General features: G+C 40.5%; 2 protein-coding genes across 4 annotated transcripts; both read right to left on the reverse strand.

Moving 5' to 3' along the window:
• Window positions 1-385: 385 nt before the first annotated feature.
• On the reverse strand, window positions 386-6,887 carry macc1 (MET transcriptional regulator MACC1). Of its 3 annotated transcripts, XM_025061737.1 has the most exons (6): window positions 6,753-6,776; window positions 5,923-5,965; window positions 5,256-5,375; window positions 3,112-5,162; window positions 2,740-2,928; window positions 612-2,244 (listed from the first exon to the last, which is right to left on the reverse strand). In XM_025061737.1, exons 1-6 carry the CDS (start codon window positions 6,759-6,761, stop codon window positions 2,020-2,022), a joined length of 2,637 nt encoding a protein of 878 aa, XP_024917505.1. In that variant the 5' UTR covers window positions 6,762-6,776; the 3' UTR covers window positions 612-2,019. The 3 variants fall into 3 exon arrangements, with proteins under 3 accessions (XP_008321586.1, XP_024917505.1, XP_008321585.1); XM_008323364.2 differs by lacking the exon at window positions 6,753-6,776 and having other exon boundaries at window positions 386-2,244; window positions 5,811-5,942; XM_008323363.2 differs by lacking the exon at window positions 5,923-5,965 and having other exon boundaries at window positions 6,753-6,887.
• A 5,448-nt stretch (window positions 6,888-12,335) lies between these two features.
• On the reverse strand, window positions 12,336-15,455 carry sp8b (sp8 transcription factor b). Its single transcript, XM_008323362.3, has 2 exons — window positions 15,316-15,455; window positions 12,336-14,842 (listed from the first exon to the last, which is right to left on the reverse strand). The coding sequence occupies exons 1-2, from the start codon at window positions 15,334-15,336 to the stop codon at window positions 13,502-13,504; spliced, it is 1,362 nt and encodes a 453-aa protein (XP_008321584.2). The 5' UTR covers window positions 15,337-15,455; the 3' UTR covers window positions 12,336-13,501.
• Between the last annotated feature and the right edge of the window lie 778 nt (window positions 15,456-16,233).

A 16,233-nucleotide genomic window follows, 5' to 3' on the forward strand; every position in this document is an offset into this window, starting at 1 on the left:
CACACCTGAAACACCCGAAGGACTCCAAGATGGTGAGAAATAAGACTCTCCGGTCTGCAGAAATGTCAACAATGCTGTGTTTTTCTGTCAATATGGGGTGCTGTGTGTACATTAATGAGAAAAGGAAGGAAGTGGTAAGGAAGTGGGTCCCACTTTGGGAACCACTTCCTTATTGGACACATGTTGGACTGAATGATGTTGGCTCAGATCTGTTTATGTCTATGGTATATTTATACTCCAAGAGGAAACTGTTAAAATAACCGATTAAGTATTTGACATTACTTTGATGTTAAAACCTTGAATCTGACCAGTCCAACAAGTCAGTACACGGTCACTTCCATGTCAGGATTAAATCAATTCCCTTTGTTGACACGGTTTTTCTTTCTTTTTATTGGATTTACTTTTCCTGCCGCTCTCTCTGAGCCAAGGTGAAGTGGGTTCAAAGCTCTGTGCTCCCAGGCTGACGGAGGACCAGCGCACAATGCTCTCAACTGAAACTAGCTTAAACAAACAGAGCAGAGGACAAGCAAACAGACAGAAAATCAATAGAACACAACAAGCATTTGTTCCAATAATATGATCTAACTGTGCTACAATAATAAAAAAAACAATTGATGTATAATTGCATTTTAATCACCTGCACATATTTGGCCTCACTTTTGTTATCACACTCATTGTGAAATATAAAAGGGATCAGAACCAATCACAGGATTTTACAGAGTTTTTTTTTTCATTTACCACGGTACAGTTCCGTTTCAGCGTCAGTGTCACAATTATTAGATTTCTGTGACTACAGTTTAGTCTTCATGGCACCACTCTAAATACTCTGAATTTCATAATTCATTATATCACAACAATTAACACAAAAATCAATATATTATCTTAGACAACAGATCATCCACTCTGTACATGTAAAAAATAACTCAATAAAAAACAAACACATGACTCGACAACTACACAACAGTGTTGATGATGTAAGTACAGTAAGAACAGCTGCACTGTGGTTGATGCTTTGATTTATGACAAAGGAAAACAAAAAAAAAAATCTTATATCCAGAGATAAACTATCACTTATGGCACATAACTCAACAATCAAGACAAAGTTAACATATTCAACCATTTAAGGCTGTGAATTAGTAACAGTGTTCACATTTATTAGCATTGAGTCTCGTCAAATGCAATTCCCCACAGGCATTTCTGACCTAGAGGTTTATGATCATTTGACTGGCTGAAAAACCAACACAGTCTGTTTTTCTACTAGAGGAAACCTGGGGGGGGAAACAAAACTGCTCTGTAGAAAGAACAGGTAGAAAAAAACAGTACAGTCAGTGGAAAACGGAGTTGTCCTACGTGTGTTTGTTATTTGTACATGTGGTCTGGCCTAGTATTATATAAGTAAAACTGATAGACCACATTATGTATAACCTGCTCAAAATATCATTACTAGTGCTCCGCAATATACATGGGTCTCTTATAGATGCTCTGTTTTTAAGTATCTAAAAAACAGTGAAGTACTAATCTTTACATGTGTAGCCAGGTAGCTCTGTTTTCAATATTTGCTTTAGGGCAAAGTCCATACCAGACGAGCTGTGTTCACTGACAACTAGTTCTATATGAGGCTGAAGGATCCTGTCTTCTAACAGTGCACAATGCTGTGAGCTAAAAACCGGCAGGTTTCTGCTCTTTGTTCACTGTTATGCACATATCATGCACACGGCTGTCGTTAAAATGAAAAAATGGTCCCAGTTCAACCACAGATCAGAGGGTGGAGACTGTGCTACGTGATATAGTTATTGTGAGATGAAATGAAATTCCTTCACAGCTATATTACGGTGACTACATTTTCACCTGGTGAGGTCACAGGAGACAGTGCAGGACCATGTAGATCCTGAAATGGATTCAAACAGAGCCAGAGCGGAAAGCGTGAAGTAACATCTGTGTTAAAAAAACAACTTACAGGGTTGTAACAAAAACTCTCTTTGTTTGGTCAGCTCCAGTGTGTGGAGGTTCACGTCGTCACTAAAGTGTCTTTGAAAAAGGTTGGCTTTTTGGGTATGCAGATGCACGGAACACGTCCAGGCAGTTTACTGTGATGAGGGCTCCAGTCAGCTGCCTCCACTGTCTGGTAGCAGGGTGTTTCATTTTGTCCAGAAGCAGGTGCAGATCCTGGATCATGTCCCTGTAGCTGTCTCCATAATGTAGACTCCAGGAGTACAGGAAGTCATAGGCAGGTTTCCACATTGACTGTAGACAAACGACATGAATGGACAGTGTAATACCACGACGCAGAGGATGCTCCTTCCATATATATATACACATATAATATACCCACATATATGTATATATTTATGTGTATGTATGCATGTATATATCTATCTATCTATATATGTATACACATGTATTTATACATATATAGTTATGCTCAATATATTTATATTGACTATAAATATATATAAAATAAATACTGTATATTGAAATATATGAATCCTTACTGTGGGACGAATAAAGAACTTATTTTATGTTGAGAACCACTGTTCTTTATCACTTAATTTAAAAATGTGAAAATAGGCTCCATACACTTTGGCCTGTAAAACTTGTTTTTATGATCCTTTTTTCCTCATTTCGTAGACAAAAAGCCCTTTAAGTTCTAACAAAAATGTCCGTCCCAGTTTAAAAATCAGTGACCTTCTGTTAAACCTCTGCCCATTTTTTTTTTATTGTGTGTTCTATTTAACCGACCTGAGGTCCAACGTCTCCATTCTTCCCTTTGTGTGGCGACTCGTAGCCGGCAATCTGAGCACTGGACAGTTTTCCCATCTTCTCTGCCAGCTCCCGCCATCGAAATCCCAGTTCCACAGCAGTGGACAGGATGACAGTGTTCTGAATCAACTGGGCCACCAGGTTCACAGAGTTCATCTTTAACAGGCCCTAAAGACAGCAACACAACAAGTGCTGTCAATACCATGAATGAAATAGTTGTTACAATTATCATTATTATTTTTTGGTTTTAAATGTTATTGCTAACCATGGCTAGCTATATAGCTAAATGTTATTGCTAACCATGGCTAGCTTGGATACATTGTTAGGGCTAATGCTTTTCAGACTACTCACCACCATAAGTTCATGCAAAAACTTCTTTTTGCTCCTGTCAGCGTGACAGTCTTCCTTCAGCTTCTCCAGGACACACGCCACCTTATCCCCCTCACTTTCCGCTTGCCTCCGTGTTATAGTGTCCAGCGATATGCCGTTGTATCCCAGAGCGTTAGCAAAAGCTCTCCAGCTGCTGATGTGCTCAGTGACCAGGGTTTGTATGGCGGAGTACATGTACGTCAGCTTGTTAAAGGGCAGCGTGATGTTGTCCAAGAGAACCTCGGTGGTGACCCGGATGCCGGTGAAGTCAATGACCTGGTCTCTGGTGATGAGCTTGATGTTTCTGCAGTGAATCAAACCAATTCTGCCTCGAAGGAATCCAATATACCACTCTTTTACCTTGGTGTTTCCCACAGACTTAACAGTCTCTCTGGAAAGAAGAGCAATAGTGTCTCCCTTGAAGTACTCAAGCAGGTATTCTACCCGGGGCTGACGGAGAACTGACTTCAGGGCGACTCCATACCAATGTAGATTCACAGGTTTGTCTTCAAACGTTGGGAATTCTTCAAGTCTTTCCTCAGGAATGGGTGAGGATCTTGGCAAGTCAGAACGCCTTTCTATATGTCTTGCCACCCGCTTCTCTGATCGAATGGGCGGAGCGGGAGGTGAGGACACTTGGAAATGTGCGGCGCTTACGGTGTTTGACTCCTTCAGGTGTAGATCTAATTTAAAAGGAGTCATTTCTGTATTAGCGGGATTGGCTAACGCAACTGGCAGATTTAAAACTGTCCCAATTTTCAGCTGACTTTGCCGGACTTCTTTTACTTTGTCCTCAGCCTTGACCGTGAATGCAGAACCTCTGATGCCGACATTGACCTGCAGGTTCTTCACTCTGTCTGGTTTAAACTGATGTTTTCCCCAAAGTTGTAGCACAAGAGGAGGCAGGTACTTGTTGCCTCTGCATATATCTGAAAACGGAAGTTTTTGTGGAATATCTTCGTAACAGCACACCATTATTACAACTTTGAAAGACGGATGGATGTATCTGGGACCATAAACTGCCACGGTGATCCGACGGTCGAGGTAATCCCACACGGACGTAGCAGGCGGCTGAATCACAGACGCCTCTGCCACTGCAATAACAAAAAAATGTGTCTTCAGATGCTGAAGCTTCATCTGCATCGTGTTCTTGTGAATGTAACAGTCGTCCACTTTTACATAAGGTCCCTCTCTTTTGTTGGACACCAGTCCAACCAGAGTGGTCTTTGTCTGACTCAGTGGGTCACTCTTCACTTCTCCGGACAGTTTTACATCTAGAGAAATGCCCTCTTTTGTGTTGATGTTGCTAAGGAGCACCTCCAGGAGAGGACTCATGGTTGTCTTGTAGTTGTTATTGAGTCCAGGAGGAGGATCTAACATTGCTTTCAGTGTAACTTCCTGCACCTCTCCCGGTTGAACATGACCCTGTGGTATATGGATGGTAACGTGCGAGTCTGGTAACTGAACTGATCCTCCGGTGTGGCCGATTTTTGTGATAACCTGAAACCCCGAGGCCTGTGTCTGAGCCCAACCAGGACTCTGGCTCATCAGATTCAGGTCCAGACATGATCGCGTCAGCTGCCTGTGGCTCAGCCAGGCCATCTTATAGGCCTCTCTGTCATTCTTCAACCACTCAAAGTCTGGGTTCAGCACCGGACTCGGCATTTTGAAGTTGTCCCCGTGTTTCGACTCTTTTCGTTCCAAGTCGCCCAAGATGTCTGAAGCGCTCCTCCATCTCCCAGACCTGTTTGTAACTTTGTTCTTGTTGTCCAGAAAGTTCCCCACGTTGCCTTCATCTGAAGATGTGCTAATGGCGTCCCCGTTGTTGGTGTGCCCATGTTTTCCGTTGTCCTGTTTTATGTCTGTTGAGTTGGAAATGTTCTTGTCAGTGCTTCCGTGCACAATGTCGTCCAAGAAGGGGTTTGATGCAGAGAGTTTGTTCCAGAAGGGATTCTTTGTCTGAGCGGTTTGAGTAACGTTTGGCTGTAGGAGTGGCCACTCTGAGTTATGTAAGACTCCTGTCACATGTGATCCTGTAGAAACAATAGTAGTGAGTTAGACTCAGTTAGCTTGACACAAACTGTAAATTTACTGAAATGTTAAAAAATCAACACATTCGACTTTACCATTTAGGTTGTAGCTTGTTGAGTCGTTGACATCGAGGTCAATCAACGTCCCCTCTGATTTACTCCGCATTAAACTACCAACACGATGAAAGGATGTTCCTCCGGACGTCATATTGTCAGCTGTAAATATCAAAATATAGTTTGGACCATTTTCTACAGTTTTATTCCCACATTTTACCTGTTATAAATTAAATGTCCACACACTTGGTGCCAAAAGTATAATGTTATGACTTTTTAAATAATTATGCACATTTTACTTGTCGTAAGAAAGGGTTATATTGAAATTGTTTTCCAGGTACTGTGTAACAACCTGTTTGTAAAATTACCAATTACATTTTAAATTGCATGTAATTTAATTGAATATTTATAGCCTGAAAAAGAAGCGATTAGATTCCTATAGTGTTATTGTTACGGACAATGAGTCATTAAAAACAGGATAAGCAATGCAGCCACTGCAGTATCTAAACATTGATATTTTGCATAAATATGTTTTAATTAAATATTTCAAGTGATAAACTTAACTTAACTTCGCTTTTAATAATGGTATCAACTTACATTCTGTTTTCTTTACAGTCCCTTTTGCAAATTTAAAACCTGTTTAAGGTATTTTTGCAAAGAATGTCTTCCACAATTACTGATAGACTTCTTGTGAAGTAACACGACTCACAATTATACATTGCAACACAGGGAACTGGATCTTGCAGGTCAACCTAGGAGGGCAAATAATGACAACAAAGTATTTGACAATCTAAAAAAAAACTACTTTAAAAGGGCGCAGCGTTAGAGTAAAAATACACAGCACAGCAAAATACTGATTAGTATCGTTCTATAAACAAGAACGCTAACTGCCTTTTCGGTAAACCTGATGTCATGTTCCCTTATTTTGTATATTGTAAAATACAGGTGAAAACATTACGGATGTTTTGACTTGTCTCAGTCAAAACATCTTGTGAGGCCGGATGAGATTTACACTGTGTCAAAGAAAAGCAGAGTAAAACCTGAACTCAACGGTCACTTGTATGTGTAAAAAGACACTACACCATTCACTAGCTGACACCGTGAGTCAGTCATTAATAATGTGGTTTCTTACACCACTGCACACAAACAGGTTGGTCTTGTCAAGCCATTTACACTGTAGTGTTGTTTTGGGTTTTTTTTACACCAGAGACTCGAACTCTGATCTTAGTGTACACTGTGCCTCTACACTGTAACATTCCATGTGAAACAAATCAGCATTGTGTATGCCCAATCTCTCTCTCTGATTTAATCACCTGGAAGCGCACTCGTAGGAATCTATCATTCATTAATATTTTAAACATTACAAGAGGAAGTCTCAGATTGAAGACGAGGGCTCCACCTTCACTACAGCACAACAAGTGTATAAGACGTGCAGTTATATGTATATAAAGCAGTTACTTTCTGTGTGTTTCCTATGTTTAACGACAGTATTATGATCCAGCTGAAGACAAAAATGTAGAAACGAGAGTGTAGTCTCACCGTCGACATGAGCAGACTGTAGTAAATGTGTTACAGACGGGGAAAGTGTCCAGTCCTCTGTCATTGACTCTCCGTCTGTGAGGCGCTGCTCCTCATCTTACAGCCTCTGTTTGCTTTCACGCACGGAGCATTTTGGGACTGGAAGTTTAAAATAAAGGCAGATGCAACTTTAGAGGGAGTGGCCTCGTGTGACTAATAACTACAGCGCCCACAACACACTGCGGTGTTTACGCAAGCGACCTGACAACACCTGAAACCTATCAGTTACCTGCAGTTTCGACTGGAGGGTGATAAGCGTTACCACCGTGCTGTCGCACACACTGGTAGTGAGAAGTGTTTAAGTGAAATTTAATTCGAAAAAATATCTATATAGATTCAATGTATAGTCCACAAACACACTTTAATTCTCTGTATCCACGAATGTTGTCTAAACAGCCGTAGCCGCGGAGCAGTGGTGGGGGTCGTAGGTAAAACAGGTTAGTCTCACAACATAATCATGTTTACCACATTAACTATGTATTAAAATATGTGACGAAGACTAAAAACAACCTATTTGTTTCTGTACATCCACAGACCTTAATATAATTAATGTTGAAATCAGTGGTTGAAGTAAATAATGTACGCAGATAGAGACCGGAAGTAGTTGAATAAGTGGTTGAAAAATAGTTGAAAAATCTATCTTATTTTGTAAAGTCACCTACTAGACCAGGTATTATTTCCTCGATGAGGTTCATGTCTCTATTGTTATATAAAACTTGGTATCACGTATTTAAGTTGTTTCATCAGCTGCATGTTTAGAGCAAATCTGACAATAACGCACAATAGGTGATAGATGAAATAGCAATGAGATTAGCCACATCTCAAGGCTAATCAGCTCTACCTCAAGGTATGTAGATATTGTGTTAATTAAGTGACTTTTTAATAAGTGAAACAGAAAGCTGTGTAAAACATACAACAGTAATTTTTTGTCTGTGTAAAATTACATTTGTTCCAGTTTGAGAAACACTGATCAACATATGCTGTTTTCATGAATATTACGATCAATTAGCTACATTAGATAGTCATCAAATTAATTATAGAAAAAAAGCTGTAAGATGCACACCCAAGTGTCGTGCCACTGCCATGTTAAATTGAAACAACATGTTGCGGAACAACGAAAGACGTTGTGCAAGTGTTTCTCAAAAGTGGTGTATTGATTTGACTGTCTCCCATTATCACTGCAGCTTTGTGTAACAGGACTGAGGTTGACAGCTGTTAATCTCGTCAAGGACAAATGCCTTCTTGTCTCACTGAACAGGTTGTACACACATTTACTATGACAAGGCCCTAGGCTGATCAATAATTGACTGTTAACTTCATATTTGAAGTCTAAAGAAAAAATCAAGACATTTGTTTTTGTTTGGCAGCTCTTATGTTGACCCTACAAATGACAGCATATTAGAATAAACCTGTGTCCCAGAGCTGTTGTAGTCTGTAAATGGAGCTATAGTTTTAGAGGCAGCAGTTCCCAAGGAATGCAAATAAGTACTGTTGAGTAGATTATGAGTCTTCATGCTGCACATATGGCTGGTTGTTCTGGTAGTTTTTAAGTGTTACTAGTTTCTGAGTTGTGTATAATGTTATAACAGAATACCAGAATATGGTGGAAGAGTTACCCAGTAACACTCCTCATGTATAATATTTAATAGCAACATTCTCTTACCTGTTCTTGTAAACTTACTTCACCATTTGCACATTTGTGTTTTGAAAGAGACATTACCTGTATTTATTTCTTCACATTTTTGTCAGTATTGCTAGTCAAATTACCAACGCAGCAGTCCGGTCACAGTGTCAGATCAGAGATGTGTGAACAGACTCTGCTCTCTTGTGGTTGTTTGGTGAATGGAAGGCTGATCATTCTCACGACATGTGAGCTTTTGGTGAACAATGAGTTGATTGTAAAAAGAAAAAGTAGTAAAAAAAAGTACGACAGTGTAGTTTATACTCATAAAAACTGTGACAAATGCACGTAAACGTTTACAAAGAGACGATTTACTCTTTCACAGATAACAATAATAACTACGCAATAACCGCAAGTTTATCTTCGTACTGTTTTACCCTTAAATGCGTCTGAGATCCCTTGAGATGCTGGTTGTAGTTCATACTTTTTGCCCCTTGGTGGCGGTGTTCCCCCATATTTGATAGTATGCTTTGGTTTTTTTTTTTATTTAACAACATTTCTTTTGGGTGCATTTTCAAAGTAAATTATGAGAATAATACGGTTGAATTGTAACTTTAAACTCTGTTGTGGTAAACAGAGAAAACCGATGAAATATAGAGAATATTTCCAAAGACTAAATAAAAAACATATTTGTGGTCTATTTATCGGTAAGTACTACAGTTGCAATTATAGTATTTATTACTACAGACGTGAGTGAATATTGCATTATGACGTTGTTTGTGGTACACCACTAGGAAAGTCTGACATCTGATCATTACCTGTGTGACCAAACTTTGTGAACAGGGGTTTTCCTGTGGACACTTATAATTTGATGATGATTTTGATGTAAATATTCTGAGTATCAGTGTCCCGTAGAATGATAAGATTTAAATGGAGAAGCACTTGTTGAGTTTTTTCCTCCTCAATTCTGTTTCCGCAGAAGTTTGCAGTTCATTTTTATTCTGCAGTGCTCTCACACGTATTGATCTGGTGGACATTGATGTAATGAAGTCATTAAACTGAGGTTTAAAGCCCAGCAAATGATCAGATGTGCAGTCAGATGGAGGTTAGATCTGGGGTTATTCCACTCAGTTTGACGGGTTAAACACAGCCCTGTGACGTGAATGAACTGGAAGTGTCGTAGGGCCTCGTGTACACGCTGCACCCTCAGTGTTCCAGCAATTACTGCTAATTATTTTGACCAAACTCCAAACCTTTTCAAATTGCCTTTAACCATGGTTTTGATGACAATGACATTGTGGTTGGGTTTTAACCACAAAATTGGCCACAGATGCATGAGCAGTGAGAGGTGTTAGCACACTGCTATGATTTGGTGGTTGATCTAGAAAAAATCCAATAGGACTTTTCATATCTGCCAATAGAGCCTCGCAAAGTGCTGATGCATCTAATTCTAGTGTGGAATGGTTTTTTAGAATAACACTCTGTCTTTTTAGATGACTGCACTGCTGCTGGGTTTGGCTGCAGAATTAACACGCCTGGCTGAGACTGCAGCTGTGGAAGGCTTCCTCTCTGTAGTCCTGTTACCTCCAGTGGAGAGCAGCAGCGGGACAATCTTCAGAACACTTGGTAAGTGACAAGAAGACACAGAAATTACACTTTCAGTATTTATTAACTCACAGCTACCCTCACCTATGGTATTTAATTTTTAGTTTGAATTAAAAACAATAATATTATAATGTACGTATAGGTACAGTGTTCTGTTTTAGCAACCCCTAGTGGTGATGTTATCGTTTTTTCTTTTTTCTTCTTCTTCTTTCTTTTTTTAATTTCCCTTGATTTTCTCAACCTGTCTCTCCAATCGTGTAGATGAATATATAGCAGCCTCGAGGTATCATTAAATCGAAACAGTTTATTTTAACTTTACAACCATGGTGTTTCAACTTGGCAACCTACATACAAAAAAAAAAAACTTCCAGTGAAACCGCAAGTCTACATTTTTAAAATAATTAATACAATTATTTTACGTTTACTTTGAGCAAATAAAAATAATATTAAATAATACTAAAAGTGTAAATGGAAGAATGGTCTTTAATGTTAATAACTTTAATTTTATATGTTCGTACTATGATTGTTTTTGATGGTGTCATACGTTCTCTGGCCGTGCCACTCTCTGATTATAGGAGTTTAAAAATGATAGTGTTTCTTCTTTTTTGTTCGAGTTAGGTTGTATTTTAGAAGAATGAAGATTTTTCCTCAATTTAAAAAAACAAAGAATCCTGCTACAATTATCTGACAATACTTTTATACATTTTTTTATTCAGTCACATGACCTGTCAGTAGAATCCTGGGTAATCAGCTCGTGCACCTTAGTTGTGAAGCTGAATTCACGGACTGAAGCAACTCTCTGGGTACAGATGGATTCAAACTTACTTACAGAACTATAACAGTGAACCGCGGAAAAGAAAGTTTTATTAAATGAGTTGAACTATTGTGTGTAATTCATTACCTTTTTATTGAAGTTTTTTACGTTATTTTTGCCCAGAAGTTTTGCTTTACTATCCGTGTGATGAAGCATTTGAAGCAAGTTTTTTTTTTTTAGATGATGATGAGCATAAACTGCATTCCTTCCTGTCTTTTTTCTCAATAATTTGACAAAATCAACAAATCAACATTTATAAAAACATTTCCTTTACAAACAGTCGTTTTGACGTCGTCAGGCGCTTTTAAATCCTGGTTTAATAACTGAAAAAGCGCTAGATGGCGCTACATGGCTAACGTACCAAAACGGACTTAGCAGGAGTTTGAAGCCTGGAGATTTTTTTTTAACTTTACTCCTCACTGGCAGCGGTTGAGAAAAGAAAGGACATGAGATTATACATGAAATATTTATGAGATGGAGAACTGACGTCACCTGCGGTTATTCATCAGTGTGTGCGTGTCTGTAAGTGTGTTTTTTTCTAAATAATTTGAAAAATCTTCCACTGTTGCTGTGCGTCAGTCAGACAAATGAATCATTTCAACAGGACAAATCTGGGTCTTCGCTACCGTGGGTTGAAAAAAAAAAAAAGACATCACGATACAAACAATCAAAATAAGAAAAAAAAAAGATTATAAAGTGTGTGTAGCAGCGTGCGTGAATGTGTTGACAAAACAACTGGAATTAATAATATCATCAAATCAAGTTGTAAACCTAAGATGGAACAGATTTGTAATAAACGTATTTTAAAATCTGCTGAAAAAATAAACTTAATGTTTAATGTTTTTTATTTAACACCTGCGCGATTACTATTGTGTGAACAAGAGCGCTGTCGAAAATAGAGGAAAAACGTTTTTTATTTATATTTTTTAAATGTGTAAATTTAATTTAAATAAAACAAAATGGTTTTGTAGTTTATTTTTATATTTATTCTATATTTGTTTTTATTTATTTTAAAGGACTACATTACAGCAAAAGGAACAAACGTAAAAGCTAAACTCGAAATGACGCTACGCTTAATTACTGCTTTACGCAGTTTGGTTCATTCAAAAAAATTAAATTAAGTGTTGGCCGCGCATTGTGATTTTATTCATGTTAACTTGGATCTTTTTTATTTTGCGCAAACCGACAGAATTATCACGTTTTTAAACCCAAATTATCTTGAATTTTTACAAAACGTTTTTCCCCAGTATTCGGAAATAAACAATTATTTTATGTGTTCACTGAAAGTCAAAAAAATCAACAGTTAAAGATTAAACATCTTCCGTCTGAGGCCTTCACGTCCTTCAAGGCCCAGTTCAGTCTGGCCCTGGAGAACCAGGTAAAATGATTCGTGTGATGAAGACCTTAGAGCTGAGCATCATCTGCTGTATTTTCACAATAACATTGAAAAAAAAGTGTAACATCCCACGTTCTAAATGAATCCGGACAAATTATCAATCGAACCTCACCGGTTTGCTGGGGGACAAATGAATGTTATCGACTCAACAATCAAATAAACCGAGTCGATCAGCTGCTTCTGAATTCATACTGACTTTATTGAGTGGCTTCCATAAGAAGCCATTCTCGGAGGGAAGGAAAAAAAATATCATTGTAAAATTAAAATCACTTTACAACATGCGTACTTAAATTAAACGAGTGGGTAAACAGTAAATGATTTTCCAAACCGTACAAATAAATTCAAAGTGCGCCTACTGGATAGAGCCCTAAATACAAGAAAACTGGTGGTTAAATATAACTCCCCACAATACATTTTCATATCATGTCAAAGAAAAATCCAAATACATTTCCGTATATATTTTTTTTCCCAAATATTTACTAGAGTCCATATACAACTAGAAATACCTATACAAAGTCGTCTCCTGGACAAATACATTACTCACCTTTACATTGGGGATGTATTCAACTCTAAGCTACATCTCTCATTCTATACAGCACAACTTTTGAATCGAAGTGTCGTCACCTCGACTGGCCTTACTTACAAAGTTACAACACGGCCTGTGGGCTGTGGAGTGGACGCAGTGTTTGATACAAAAAAAAAGAAAAACTGACAGAGATCAGACAGTCCAAACCGTCCAGTCACACTCTACAGGTGTGTGTGTGTGTGTGTGTGTGTTCCGTCCTCAGGGACTAGAACCGTTTCTCCTGCCTGATAATAAAGTGCCAGCGTTTGGTTTTGAACAACGTAAATGACAGCAGACAACAACTACAACACAACTCTGCAGGTCGTCTCTGTCAGAGGTCACCACTGTGTCACATCTGTGACCCGGGTCTAAGGTCTGAGAGGCTGTGACCAGGGTCAGGACTAGGATCAGGATCAGAAAGTTTCAGTTGTGCCCCCGAAATATTTTTAAAGATTACACTGTCACACCGCAGATGTATTTCTGACATGTATATATATATATATTTTTTGTTGAAGGAGTTGTTGTCCAGTTAGTAGTTAAACACTTAAAAAGGTCAAAGAGAAACGTACTTGTCGTATCATATGAAGAGTATGGATGAGGCATTTGCGCATACTCTAAAGTATGTCCACATTTCACCACTTCCACCACGACACCTGGCTGTTTTACAGTTTTTTTTTACTTCACTTGTGGAGCGGGGCGGGGGGGCCATTCACAGGCCGTTCATTCCCACTCCCTGGGTGGACTCGGGTGGGTGCAACAGGTCGGGGGAATGACAGGGAGGGCTGCCCGGCGCGCTGTGTTCGCTGTCGGTGTCGCTGCCCCTCTTCCCTCCGCTGCCCCCGGAGCCAGAGCCGGCGGATCCTCCGGCGCTGTGCGTTTTTACGTGTTTACTCAGGTGGTCGCTGCGCATAAATCTCTTGTTGCACACCGGACACGCGAACCTTTTCTCCCCGGTGTGTGTGCGTAAGTGTCGCTGGAGCTCGTCGGAGCGAGTGAATCTTTTGCCGCAAAAGAGCCAGTTGCACACAAACGGCCTCTCGCCGGTGTGCCACCTCAAGTGCGCCTTCAGATGAGACGTTTTACCGTAAACTTTACCACAGCCGGGGATGTGACAGCTGTGGAGACCTTTCCTCCGGAGGCTGGCGCCCGCCGGACCGAGTCTCTCCGCCTCCTGGCAGTTAGGACAGTCGCAGGTGGCTCTGCCGGAATAGCGGCGAGCAGATGACCGCGGAGACCCCGCTAAAGACGCAGGTGGACCCCCGGAGAGCATAGTCCCACCTGCACCGGCTAACGGTGATGGGGTAGAGTCCGGATAAGAGGATAAGACTGGTTTGAAACCGTCCATCAGGTGCTGACCGCTGGTCAACAGGTGTGGAGAGGGACTCGTGCTGAAAGCAGAGTGACTTAAACTGGAATAATCTGAATTATATCCACCCAGAGGTGAGTGCAAGGAAGTCTGGAGTCCACCGGAATGTAGTGATGTCTGTAGTGCGGCTCCGTTCGGGTTCTGAACGTCTATCCATCCCGCGCCAACGTCCCACCACGCCGAGGCTCCCGTGGTCCCGACGTCACCTGCAGTAGGGATGCCGGGGTGAGACGACTTGAACCAGGACTCGTAGGGATGCGCGACGCTCATCCTGGGATAGATGCCCTGTAAACTGTCCACGGAGGTGTGGACCTTGGAGATGAACACCGGCTGGTGGCTGGACTCTTGGGAGCCGCTGGAAACCGACGCTTGGAAAACAGAATAGTCGTTTCCAAAGTGTGAACTCGACGTGGTTCCAGACGTGAGGGAAAAAGCGCTGGATCCAGAGGGGCTGTTGGTGCCGAATGAGTCCGAGATTCCGGATCCGTTGCGGGACACGCCGAAGCCTGAGAGACCGGAGCCGAGGCTACAGCTGCTGGCGGCGGCTCTTTTCCACGGGTGGAAGCCTTTGCCAAAGGACGAGGAGTTATCCGAAATAGCAGACGGTGAAGGGCTCGGACTCCCTATTTTGTTGCATGTTGCAGCCAACATGGCTAAAGGAGTCGAACCTAATCTCGGCTCCTCCTGGAGGGGAGGAAGGAGACAGGAAAAGGAGTTTAGTGACAGAACAGTCGAGCAAGTTGAACGGGTTGAATGGGAAATGTTTTAACGCAGCAATGAGCAGCTGAAAACCAGAAACTGATCCCCCTGAAACCCAGAGCAGCGGCCCCGTCTGTTTAACTCAACTTTTTTTGTTTTGTTTGTTTGTAAATAAACCAACTCTGGAGATCGTCATTACCTGCACGGACAGACAGCGGACAAGTGCAACACACAGCGCCTACAAACGTACAGCAGAGCAGGCAGCAAGGACAACATGCGTGTTTTGGAGCAACAGTACAGGAAAAAGTTCCAGCACAGCCTCGGTCAGCCTCCTGCACCTCTGGAAGTACAAGCTACGGCAGTGGAGCTGCTGCTTTGCTGCGTCTCTGCGAGTTTAATCCCCCCTTCATGCACCGGACAATGACAAGAACTAATTAAAGAAAGTCCTTCAGACTCACCCCTAGAAGTGAAGTTGCCATCACACAAAAACACTGCCCTCCTTTAGAGGATCTTTTTATATTTATGAATCAGAGCACTGTTTTTTTAGAGGTGTGCAATACAATGATGCGTTCCGCCCATTCTTCCACAATTGTAGGCTCCTCTCCCGGCTTTGAAGTGCCGCTGTGACACGGGCGACCAATCAGCGGCCGCGCACACACCGTGAGGTCATCAATAGAAGGCCCTCAGACAGATCTCCGCCCGCCTCCACCCACCTCCACCCCCTCCATAAGAAAAGACGGCGGAAGGAAGGTAAAGTTAAATGAGAGGACGAATTAGGAAGGAGGAATTAAGGGGCCACTTATTGGAGGGCTTTTTTTTTTAACTAAACATCACTTTCCATAAATTTAAAGGAAAGTGGGGAGAGGGTAATGATGGTGATGATGGAGACGAGGCTGCTACGACTGGTCGACTAGCTTACTAATTATGTTAGCTGCTTCACTATCAAAACATTACTGTTGTTTTACTTTAAAATTTATATTTTTGATTTGTGAACAAAATCGAAATATTTAATTGTTTTCAATAATATTGCCACTTTTTTATTTTATTTTAATCGACTTAACTTCAAATAATTGAAAAGCTCAACCAACTTTAACGTTATGTTTATTTGAAGCCTTCAGTGATCACATGGTGGTGTAATAATAACAACACAACAGCACGGACTGGCAGCTATTTTTAATTGCCAACTGATGGTTTTAAAACAGGTTTATATAATATTTTTAAAACAAGTTGGTGTTTCTTTTGGTTCTTGACACATTATTTTTAAAACAACTTTTTTTAGACCTAAAGCTGAAGAGGCTCCTCCCCGTTTTTTTTTTTTTTTTTTTTTTTTTTTTTTGCGTTTTTTTCTTTTCTTTTTTTTCCTCCTCATCACGGGA

This window comes from Cynoglossus semilaevis, chromosome 13 (assembly GCF_000523025.1).
Source record: "Cynoglossus semilaevis isolate Cse_v1.0 chromosome 13, Cse_v1.0, whole genome shotgun sequence".
In the NCBI taxonomy this organism is placed as follows: domain Eukaryota; kingdom Metazoa; phylum Chordata; class Actinopteri; order Pleuronectiformes; family Cynoglossidae; genus Cynoglossus; species Cynoglossus semilaevis.